This window comes from Megalobrama amblycephala, linkage group LG11 (genome assembly GCF_018812025.1).
Source record: "Megalobrama amblycephala isolate DHTTF-2021 linkage group LG11, ASM1881202v1, whole genome shotgun sequence".
NCBI lineage: Eukaryota > Metazoa > Chordata > Actinopteri > Cypriniformes > Xenocyprididae > Megalobrama > Megalobrama amblycephala.
The window spans coordinates 12904931-12917312 of record NC_063054.1 but is presented as its reverse complement, the minus strand read 5'-3'; the positions used below and the strand labels follow the sequence as shown (position 1 = coordinate 12917312).

General features: G+C 37.1%; 1 protein-coding gene across 9 annotated transcripts in view; it reads right to left on the bottom strand.

The window, feature by feature from the left end:
* myo6a (myosin VIa) overlaps nt 1-12382 on the bottom strand; it is a 71545-nt gene that overhangs the window by 39977 nt on the left and 19186 nt on the right. For all 9 annotated transcript variants that reach the window (XM_048206185.1, XM_048206189.1, XM_048206186.1 and 6 more), the window contains exon 2: nt 4768-4891. In XM_048206185.1, coding sequence (XP_048062142.1) covers nt 4768-4884 — 117 coding nt within the window. In that variant the 5' untranslated portion in view covers nt 4885-4891. The remainder of the gene's footprint in view (nt 1-4767; nt 4892-12382) is intronic.

The following is a 12382-nucleotide window of genomic DNA, read 5'->3' as shown; positions in this document are numbered from 1 at the left end:
CAGGCCGGGAACAAACTACATGACTGTCAGGCTGATTATGAATGTAATTTGGTTGTTACGACTTATCATACTCAAACGGATCAAGTTTGTTCCAGTTGTGCTCAGTCAGTGCTTACAGTCGGTTCGTCACAATGTCCCGTCGTGACGCACCAATCGTTAAGTGTGTTGTGTAGCAGACTGACTCAGTTGTTTGTTTTTTGCTCCTTTAACTGTCTAAGACTAGAATCTGCAATCATTTACTTACCCTCATGTTGTTTTCAAACCCATTAGACTTTTGCTCATCTTTGATATTTTTGATATGAAATATCATCATAATGATATTTTTACTGAAACCTGAGAATCCATTGCACCAAAACAACGATGATTCAAAATGTTCATAAAGACATTTTAGAGGACATTGTACGTTTACCACATAAAGCACATCAAACACAGTAAATGAAAGGTCAACTGTACTTGCTTGATGTGAAAAAAAAAAAAAAAAAAAGGTTTTCATGTGTCAAGCAATAACAGCTGAGCTTCCGTTTACTGCCCTGCATGTACTCTATGTGTGTGTATTGATGTGTATATATACACAATAGTAGAACAAAAGCCTAAATTAAATCTGTACATTATATAAAGTAGGGCTGGGCATTGACAATTTTCACGATTTGATTTCGATTCACAGGCTTGTGATTCAATTCAATTCCAATTTGACATTGATTAAATTGCATATATAACAGGTACAGTACATGCCAATTTATTTTAGGAAAAAAAAATCTCTTTCAACTAATGCTGTAAACTATACAAGGAACCCTGTCAGTTGGTTCATTAGGCCTACTATAATATTAAAGGTTAAAATGAACTGATTTCTATAGAAACATTTAAATGACACATAAGGCAGTTTTATAATAATAACATAATAGTATTTTTAAATGACATGATTGTGTTTCTACTCCAATTTGCTTTTTGAAACATAGCCTAAACATTTAAATGGTGGCTGTTATAAACACTTGTTAGATGTATTTATTTATTCAAACATATATTAAATATTGAAGAATAGGTTAAGAAAAAAAAATTATAATGGATATGTAATATAGTGCACATATTTAGCAAAATGCTCCTCTCTAGAGTTAATTTTTCTAGCTATCGAGCTATGGTTGGTCACTGAATGGCTTTTCTGAGGTAAATGAATCGATATGAGTGACATAAGCCGTTTTACTGACGTCTTTCCAAGGTTGAAACACTGATTCATAATAAAATTGACAGAATTTGAAAGCTGACACTATATATGATTCATGACACTATATTTCATATCACTTGTGATTGTGTCTCTTCAGAAGTCTTGGATTAAACCACTTAATCTGGATTACTTTTACAATCACTTTATGAACTTTTTGAAGCATCAAAGTTTCAGACTTTTAATTGAAGCACAGAAATCATCTTCATTTGAGTTTCAAAGATGAACAAAATTCTTACGCGTTTGGATTCTTACATTCTTACGACATGAGGGTGATTAAATGATGGCAGTATTTTAATTTTTGGGTGAACTAACTCTTTAATACTTGGGAGTCTAATAGCAATATTGATGCTTGCCGTAGCAAACAACTACAACTAATTAACTACACTTCCCACTTCATGTATTCCACCTCCATGCTTCTGTTCTGATATTAGACAGTAGTGTGTCCTCTACACACACACACACTTATAGCGTGTGAACAGACAGCCCATTGTGCTTTCACAACTCGGCGACATCACACTGCACACAAATCACATGGGCTAGATGTAATGCTGCACACAACACTCTGTCTTGTAGTTGTCAGACGTGAAAACACACACACAAACACACACAGAGTTATTGCTACTGTAATGTGTGTAAAGCTCCAGAGAGGGCCGGACTCCATATGGGCAACAGGATGTGTTTGCAGCAGCTCTGAAAACAGATGCATTCAGCCATAGAGTTTAAATCATTCTGCTGCTTGTGCAAAGAATCTGTGAATTGCAAAAAATGGTTTTGACAGAAACATGACAAGAAATGTGAGTACCTCATTATGAGATTGTATTAGCAGTTCCTTGTTCTTAAAGCACAAGCATTTTATTAAAAGCACTTAAATCAACCGAACGTTCATTTGGGAATGCGGTTTTTAATGAGATTTTCACTGGTGTTCCTTGACAACCAGTAGGAGAGTGAGTACTTTCATTTCCACCCTCAACTATAAGTCATGTCTATCTTTGTTTTCTACAGAACTGTGGCTCCTATTCACCCTTCCCCATCTCAGTCATTTTAACAATAACCACCTTGAAACTAAGCAAGTTTTGTGTGAAACATAAATTTTAATATTTACTAACTGATGTTCTTATGACAACGTTCAGTTAAAGATAGATATTTTAATAGTACATTAAAACTACATTTAGATGAATGATTAGTCAGTAATGATTAGTTTTTTTTTTGATGAGAAGTTTCATGAACCTTGAAAATACAAAACTTCCTTCACTTCAAGATGGACAAGGCTAAAAGCAATGATAACTTGCAGCTCAGTAAGTCAGTCATTTAATGATTCATTAACCACTCTAATTGATTCAGTGGGTTCAGGATTCTTTAGAATGATTCAAACAGGTAATGTGAGTTTTTTTTTGGCATTTAATTAATTATAACAACTGGCTCATAATCAAGCACAGTCATTTGTTTGTGAGAAAGAGGTTTTCTTGCCATTGGTTTGCTGTACAAGGTCTTATTTTCTCATCACAATTCATTTAGATTGCAAATTCACATCACTCAAATCAGATACAATATGTTTTTTTATAAACTTTAACACATGATGAGAAACTAAACAACAACAATAAAAGGTTGTGAGTCCAATCAAAGATGTCAATTTGTCAACAAATAGACCAATGTCAGCACTGGGAGGTTGGGTGACACGACCCTTGAAAACCACAGGACGACACAAAGCAGAAAAATTAGGATAAACATGGTTTGTGTTGAACACAAAGCATTTCGTGGGGTTCACTGTTTGAAGTCCACTGTAAAATATGAAACAAAACCTACAGAGAACAACTGCTCAAAGTCAAAACTAAAAACAACGATTTTTATACACTAATCTGGCATAACATTATGACCACCTTCCTAATATTGTGTTGGTCCCGCTTTTGCTACCAAAACAGCCCTGACCCATCGAGACATGGACTCCACTAGACCCCTGAAGGTGCTCTGTGGTATCTGGCACCAAGATGTTAGCAGCAGATCCTTTAAGTCCTGTAAGTTGCGAGGTGGGGCCTCCATGGATCGGACTTGTTTGTTCAGCACATCCCACAGATGCTCGACTGGATTGAGATCTGGGGAATTCGGATGCCAAGTCAACACCTCAAATTCGTTGTTGTGCTCCTAAAACCATTCCTGAAGCATTTTTGCTTTGTGGCAGGACGCATTATCCTGCAGAAAGAGGCCACAGCCACCAGGGAATACCGTTTCCATGAAAGGGTGTACATGGACTGCAACAATGCTTAGGTAGGTGGTACGTGTCAAAGTAACATCCACATGGATGGCAGGACCCAAGGTTTCCCAGCAGAACATTGTCCAAAGCATCACACTGCCTCCGCGAGCTTGTCTACTTCCCATAGTGCATCCTGGTGCCATGTGTTCCCCAGGAAAGTGACGCACACGTACCCGGCAATCCATGTGATGTAAAAGAAAACGTGATTCATCAAACTAGGCCACCTTCTTCCATTGCTCTGTGGTCCAGTTCTGATGCTCAAGAGCCCACTGTTGGCGCTTTTGGCGGTGGACAGGGGTTAGCATGGGCACCCTGACTGGTCTATGCAGCCCCATATGCAACAAACTGCGATGCACTGTGTATTCTGACACCTTTCTATCAGAACCAGCATTAACTTCTTTAGCAATTTGAGCTACAGTAGCTTGTCTGTCCAACCTTCGCTCCCCACGTGCATCAATGAGCCTTGGCCGCCCATGACCCTGTCGCCGGTTCACCACTGTTCCTTCCTTGGACCACTTTTGATAGATACTGACCACTGCAGACCAGGAACACCCCACAAGAGCTGCAGTTTTGGAGATGCTCTGACCCAGTCGTCTAGCCATCACAATTTGGCCCTTGTCAAACTCACTCAAATCCTTACGCTTGCCCATTTTTCCTGCTTCTAACACATCAACTTTGAGGACAAAATGTTTACTTGCTGCCTAATATATCCCCCTGGATTTGTATTAATTAACATTAAAAAAAATTAAATAACACTAACAAATATATTCTGTCATCATTGTTGTTCCAAAACTCTATGACTGTTCTTTCTTCTGTGGAACACAATAACGTATTTCGAGAAATAAAAGAGTTTTTTTTCTTCAAAATACCTTTTTTTGTGTACAGCAGAAGAAAGAAAATCATACAGGTTTGCAACGACATGAAGGTGAGTAAATGATGATTTTTTTTTTTTTTCACATTTGAGTGAACTATCTCTTTAAACCAGATGTGTTATTATACTCAATATAAACATGATGACAGTATAACTTGCTCAGCAAGATTCAAATTTTTAATCTGACATGACAGTACATGATCTATAAATGTAAACTGAATAAAAGACTATTAATGTAGAGCCCTTGCGAGTGCATCATGTACTTCCGTTGGATAATGAACTGCATTTTCTGACACATAATAAATGCAAAAATGTATAAAAAGAACTTGTGTAACTGGAAGCATTTGGGTTCATATACTTGTGCGCAGCATGTTTCGGCCTTAAACGTGACACTGTGTTCACATGATTTCTGCAGAAGCTACTCCTCACCTTCCCTCTCTGGTTGAGAGGTTCGATGGTCAGACTATCGGCACTGATGTCGATGATTCTGCCCAGCTGGAACCCATCCGTGGGGTGGGGCGCCCACACCGGCTTTCCATCATCCATTTCACCACTGAGGAAGAAAAACAGGAGAACAATCAAACGGCCAATTGAAGAAGAACAGAGAATGACTGAGGTCTAGAAAACTGACAATCACTGAAAATGTTAGTTTGTGTCAGGCTTTTTTTTTTTTCTTCATTTCATAACTTTCATTAAAAAGTAATTAAAACATTCTATAATATTTTACAATTTAGTATTACTGTACATTCAAATACGAAATTACATTTAAACATGTTTAGCAAAGTTTAATGCCATTTGTAATTATTTAAATGTACAGTTCTTCTAGAGGGTCCTTCTACGATAAATATTGAAAATCATGTCCAGCAACTCTACATTCCAAAAAATAACAAAATATAAAGATTATCAAATTAATATATTGTGGAGATGTGTTTGTATATTTGATTTTATTTTTTATTGCCTAATTCAGAAAATTTCATACAGAACAGTTTTTAATAAGAACAGATTAAGAAAACTGTATCTGCCCTCACAAATTAAAATGTGAAAACTTGTGAGGTTAAATTGTCACAATTTTTCTATTCAACTAAAGATTAAACAAAATGTATCTTTCAAACATTTTCAAAACAGTATTTCAAATTTCTGATTTAGATTCAGAAAACAATATCTATTATGCAATTGTAAATAAATGTTTGTAACTTGGCCGCTAGCCATATTGGGATGGGTTTCATTAGAAAGACTAATGACTACTGAGGGAAAGATAAATGGAGCAAAACACAGAGAGTTGCTTTATCCAGATCACTTAACTCAGACTCCAGAATGAACACAAATCTTTCTGCCATGACATCAAGCCAAAGTACAGCCAGGACAACAATGGGGTGACTATGGTGCAAGTCTCCAAATGTCTGAATACAACATATTTTAAAAACACCTTGTATATATTTTGGACAGATTGTTTAGCGTCAAGTTAAAAGTAGTTGAGCTTTTTTCACTTAAACAGAAGCACAATACAATAATACTAATAACTGAACCAAAATAAAAGAAAAAAAATTCTCAGCCTATCATGCTCCTCTTCATGCCACTGCTTGCCCCTCAATCACCTGTGTCTCAAACATTATAAGTAGACCAAATATGCAGACAGTGAAAAGAAATACTGATTCGAAATATAAATCTTCCCTTAAATATGATCTCTTTTAAACTGGTTGGTAGATACCTCATAACTTGCCACCATATCTGTTCAAACATGGTTCTATCTCCTCCTAACCACTGCAGGTTAGTCTCTCCACTTGGCAAAGTTCTAAAGATTTCTCGATACCAGAGTGAAAGTAAAGGGGGTCTAGAGTGAATCCACTCAATTAGAATGCATTTTCTAGTGAGTAAAAGAAGCCTATCACAGAGTAGAAACTGGTTAGCAGATAAAGCAATGCCTTTTGCTGGCAGACCAAGTAAGAAAAACCCAGGGTCCTTATTAAATGTTACGTTAAAATATCACCCATGTACCGTTGCCACCCATCCCAAGAACTTTTTAATGGATGGATAATGCCCAAAACAATGCATGAAATTTCCAATTTCACTCTGGCATTTGAGAGTGATTACTATTCATCTTATTCAGAATACGTGGGGTAATATAGAGTCTCAGTAATATTTAGGGCCAGAGTACCGATAATGTGAAGACCCTATTGTAATTGCTTGGTCAATTATTCTTCTCCAAAATTAATCGTATTTTTGAGAGCCTGAACATGCTCGAAAACTCAAGCAACTTTGCACACACGTCAGAAGTGGTAAAAATTTACGTCTGATGTGGGTTTCAGAATTAGGCGTGGCAAAATTGCTCGATAGCACCACCTACAAAATTTCAAATTAAGTGCACGTTTCACATACATGGTATGAAACTCACTCGATTTTTGCAGTTTTGCCATTTCTAGATGTATTTTAACAAACTCCTCCTAGAGCTTTAATCAGATCAATGTCATATTTGGTCAGTCTAATCTAAAGGCCTTTGCAAAGTTAAATTGCGAAGATCTTGAGTTTTCGCTGAAGGGTGTGTCCGTGGTGGCCTGACAAAATTTGATGTTTCGCCATGAAACAGGAAGTTGTAACTCGAGCGTACAATGTCTGATCAGCCCAAAACTTCAACATGTTTTATTAGAGTCCTGGCCTGAACACATCTACATGGCAGTTACAGTCATAGTGCCACCTGTGGGCAACAGGAAAACTCATGTTTTACACTGTGATTAACTCCTCATTGAGATTTTAACCAGAACATCATATTTGGTCAGTCTAATCTCAGATTTTTCACCTTCTGTCAGTTAAAGCTAACTGATCTACTACTCTGGATGTGTTTTACAGTCTTAAGTCATGATGTCTGTAGGCTTGCTTATAAAATTCAGCTGTCTTTGCTTACCACACCTCAACAGGTAAAGGAAACCATTGCAGTTATTGCATTTGAGCAATGTCAATGAGGCACACATGGGTCAGATTTATATGGGTTAGGAATGTCTTCCTGACAAGAACAACCCATATTTTCACAGCTAAAAGTAAAGAAGGGAATTCTTCAGCCAAGTATCCTGGACAGGTAAGTCACAGAGTATCAGCCCACATCCAGGTCAAAAAGCTGGAGCACTGCTGCCAAATTGAGAGCAGACACCTGATGCAAGTCTCACATCATGTCTTCCAAAACCAGTTTGGCAGTACAACAGCCTCTGGGTCTAGGATTGGCATGTCAAAGCAAGAACACTACAAAGCCAACCGCCACCTGGATCTGTGGACTTCCCCGCATCACCATCCTCATCGCCTTTCAGACTCGCCTGGAGACTTTAAACACATCCACTACCTTTGTTTTTATTTTAATTAAAAAAACATCTCTGTGGTGTTTCACTATGAATCCCACCGCATCTGCTACACATGCTCTGAGTGATGACTTTAGATGTTATACCTGATTAGTGTTAGAAATTTTGCAACACCAATGTCTTCTTTTCTTCATGCTCAAGACCAGAGGAAAAAAAAATATAAGGCCAAAGTTTACAAAGTAACTTATTGTCAAGGTTGTAAAATTTATTGAGTATAACTGGATCTATGCAAACTTGAACCCATTATGTCTTCCTGGTCTCGTGTTGCTGTATAATCATTTCCATTTATGGGTCAATGACATACAAAAGTGTCCATAATAAAGATAGGGGAAAATCTAGTTTAACAATTTCTTAATCATGTTCATTTCAAATGGTTTCGGAAGAACCTTTTTACAATTTTAACATTCAGTATCTACAAAACAAAAGTTATCATATGCTGTAACCATCAAGTAAAAAGTATGTAAACATATGTAAAAAGTGTACTATGTAACTTTTGGCCCTCTAGCAGTTAAAAAACAAAACTGCAAGAATTTTGCGGAAGAAGAACGTTGTTGTTTTTTTGTTATGCTTCCGCTCTGCATGACTGTCCAGATGAATATGGTTATCCCACTGCTCATAAAACATACTAGGCTTAAGAGATATGACCAGTTTCAATGGAAAGAATGCTGACTAGCTGAAGGCATTACTGTAGCTATACCCATTAATAGATGGTACTTCCTTGAAAAGTGCTACAGCAACCATAATGAAATAAGCCTTCACAATAGATAATGCTTTACAATGTACTCTGTTAGACAGCTTCATATGGCAATTTATCTGTTCAATAAAATACCTTACCTGTTGAGTAATAAAAACGCCATCTCTGCGTCACTTTTACAACATTTAAAATCCCTCTGTTCTCGCCATCTCTGAAAATACAAGCCAATGTTGATTCTGGTTTTATTACGAGCTCTGTCATATTCTCATTTTGCCAGCAGACTCTCCTCTGTTCTGCGTTTGTCTACAACAGGCGATTCCCCGGAGTTTGGAGATTTAGCTGCTACACATCAACCTTCCTCACTCGTTGTGACAACTAACCTCCAGGTATTTATGCCACTGTGTACATGTATGTATATGTACATGCATACATACTTAAACACATACACACACATATATATAATCCATATTAGGGCTGGGCGATATATCGCATGCTATTGTCATGCGATAATGATAAAGCCTTCGATAATGAACGCGATATTGCGTAGCTTGTCAGTGATCTACGGCTCTGTCTATTAAATGCCACTCCATTTGAAAGCAGGTGATGGCGATTTAGCGGTAATCAGGGAACCGGCTTTACTGACGAAATGCGCGTGACAATAGCATGCGATATATCGCCCAGCCCTAATCCATATTACAAAAATAAAACAACATAAATATTACAAAATGTGACAAAAAGTCACTCGTTTTTCTAAAGCAACACTGTCCAACAGCGACACCTTCAGATGAAATTACAGCGGGAGTCCGCATCTCTTGTGCCTCCATTGAGCTCATACAGAATCAACAGAGCCTCTAAAGCGTGTGGTGGGTTTTGTGGGGGTAAGAGAGAATGAATGGGGAAAAAAAAAAAAAAAAAAAATCACATGAGAAGGAGGCAATGCCTCCATCGCACATCATTGGATATGATCGGTTATGATTGGTTTGTGTGATAAATCCCGCCTCTTGTTGATGTTGCGCGTTCTGCACGTCAGTCTGAATGAAAAAAAATATGGCATAAATGGGAAGACTAATTAAAAAATAAGTAAACAACTCACCCACTTAGATATCACTGCTTTATGTCAGGTCAAAATCAAACTTGAAATGGCCTGAAACCATGAAGACTGCGGGGGATTTAGTGAGCAATGTTGTTTTGACGATTGTTTTGTACGTTTTAACGATTTCGCAGATGCGAGCTACAGGCCATCAGTGGCCGTTCAGCGCTCATGTACCCGCTGAGAACAGCTTCATCTTGGCCAGTCCTTCAGGAATTTGCTGCTGGCTCTTATGTAGATAGTGGTTAAATGAGATATAATTCATTTGGACTCAACATTCGTTTATTACTAGTTCTAAAGTGACGTTTTAGAATTAGTAATGGAGGATTGGGCTCAACTGTTAAAATGTCAACTTGAGATTTGAATCCATGGCGGAAGGAAGTAGTTCTGCACAGTACCGTTGTTGTTGTTGTTCTTATTTATTTAATTTATAAAGTATTTTTGAATTCTTTTTTAGTTTTATTCACAAAACAAAATTGAGTAACATTAACTACATGTACATACTATAGGGTTAGGAAAAGGGTTTGTAAGGTAAGTTACATGCAATTATTCATAATTTGTAGTTATTACTACAGTAACTACATGTAAACTGTAGCAAGGCCACTGTAAAATAAAGTTTTACCCAAATGTGGACAACTGTTCAATGTAATTACCATTGCACACATGTGGGGGTGGATTTACTTGTGTGGGTTCACTGTAATTATTTTCAGTCACAACCTATTTCACAACACTCTACAAAGCCTACACCAAATGCAGTGAAGTTACTAAAATTTATAACCCAAAATTTATTACATTGTCTTTAAATAACAGTATAATTTCTTTCATTCTGTTCCTACGAAATGAAAATCCTAACCTAATCAACCCAGATAGATCATTGGAAAAGATTTTGTCTCCTACAAAACAGCAATAAAAACTGAGCATATCTTTAAATTGATTGCACATCTTCATCCTGAACTGTGAAATATAGAAATGTATCAAAATGAACATTGTGAATAGAAGCACTATTGAAATATATTGCCATTTTCTGACTGGAGTCTATAATTTACACAGTGTAATAATCTATGCTATTTTTGTCTGTGGAGCGACTCACATTTGACTCATATACTACTGTACTGTATAGTACTGTTTATAGTATTATAAATGTCTTTACTGTCATTTTGGATCACTTTAATGCGTCTTTACAGAATAAAAGTATAAATCCCCTCCTAAACCCTCCCTTCCCTTTTTACTTATCCCGAAATACTTACTTACCTCACAGTGTATCAGTTTCCACAAAAAAAAAAAAAAAAAAAAAAAAAAAAGCAGCAAAAACTGTTTTCAATATCGATAATAATAAGAAATATTTCTTGAGGAGCAAATCAGCATATTATAAAAAAATCTGAAGGATCATGTGACACTGAAGACTGGAGTAATGATGCTATAATAATATTTCACAACATTATTGTTTTACTGTATTTTTGATCAAATACATGCAGAAGAGCATTTGGTGAGCAGAAGAGACTTCTTTCAAAAACATTAAAGAAAAAAAATCATAATTATTCTAAACTTTTGACCAGTAGTACACATCACAGGCGAAGGACTATGATTCACTAGTTGTGCATTGATAATTACTTTTACCATATAAAGCGTGTTTGTGTCCAGTCTGGTTTTTATTTATAAATAAATTACTTATAAAGAGTAGTGATGGGAGGTCCAATTCTTTTCTGTTCTTTAGGGCAGTTCGCTTCAATGAAACGGTTCAAAAAATGATTCACCACTTTGTTTACTTAATCACGCAATGACATCACATATATGCAAATCTATTATTAAAGCACCCAATAATTATGTGAAATGCAGATGTTTTACATATCTATAAAGTGAATAAACTAGTCTTAATCAACTCACCCTTTTACATAAACCATAAGAAACTCATTGGTTCTTCGAGGACACTGTTTGACTCGAGATCTGTTGTAACCATTAACCGACTTGACTTGACGAAAGAGAGAACTGCTATCACTACTGCTGTTAAATCGAGAACTACTGCCATCAGGATCACTGTTATATTTACAATACATTTTATTTGTTACTTTATGCTTTCAAGCAAAAGACATCAGAAACATACATTTTGACCCTTTTATGAAACCCTCAGCAGACAGTTCTGACATGTCAGATATGTCCGAAAAGACAGATATGTTCGGATACGTTCTCACTCAGTTCAGTGTAGGCCTACTGTTGGACTAACTTGAATGAGTTTGCAAAAAACAGCATCATAGGATCATATTCCTGGATATTGGCTCATATCGAGTCAAAGTGACCATCAGACAGGTCCGAAAGAGAGTTTTGATTGAGTAACTTCTTGATCTCTGCTGACATGAGCAACAAACTGTTTCAGTTCAGTCCGATTTTGGTGAACTGGCTCAATCGGTTCAACTAAAAAGAACGATTTGCTTGGAGAACTGGACATCACTAAAGAGGGTCCTCTTCAATATTTACTGATAAATGGGTGTTCCGCTGCAGCAACTTTTGTGTGGGTGAGGGCTGGGCAATATATCGCATGCGATTGTCACGCGCATTTCGTCAGTAAAGCCGGTTCCCTGATTACCGCGAAATCGCCATCACCTGCTTTCAAATGGAGCGCCATTTAATAGACAGAGCCATAGTTCACTGACAAGCTACGCAATATCGCGTTCATTATCGCAGATGAATCGCCTTCGATAATGAACGCGATATTGCGTAGCTTGTCAGTGAACTACGACTCTGTCTATTAAATGCCGCTCCATTTGAAAGCAGGTGATGGCGATTTCGCGGTAATCAGGGAACCGGCTTTACTGACGAAATGCGCGTGACAATCGCATGCGATATATCGCCCAGCCCTAGGTGAGAGAGACACTTCTCTCATCAGTATCTATTAGCTCTGAAGCTTACACCCAGTTAGAC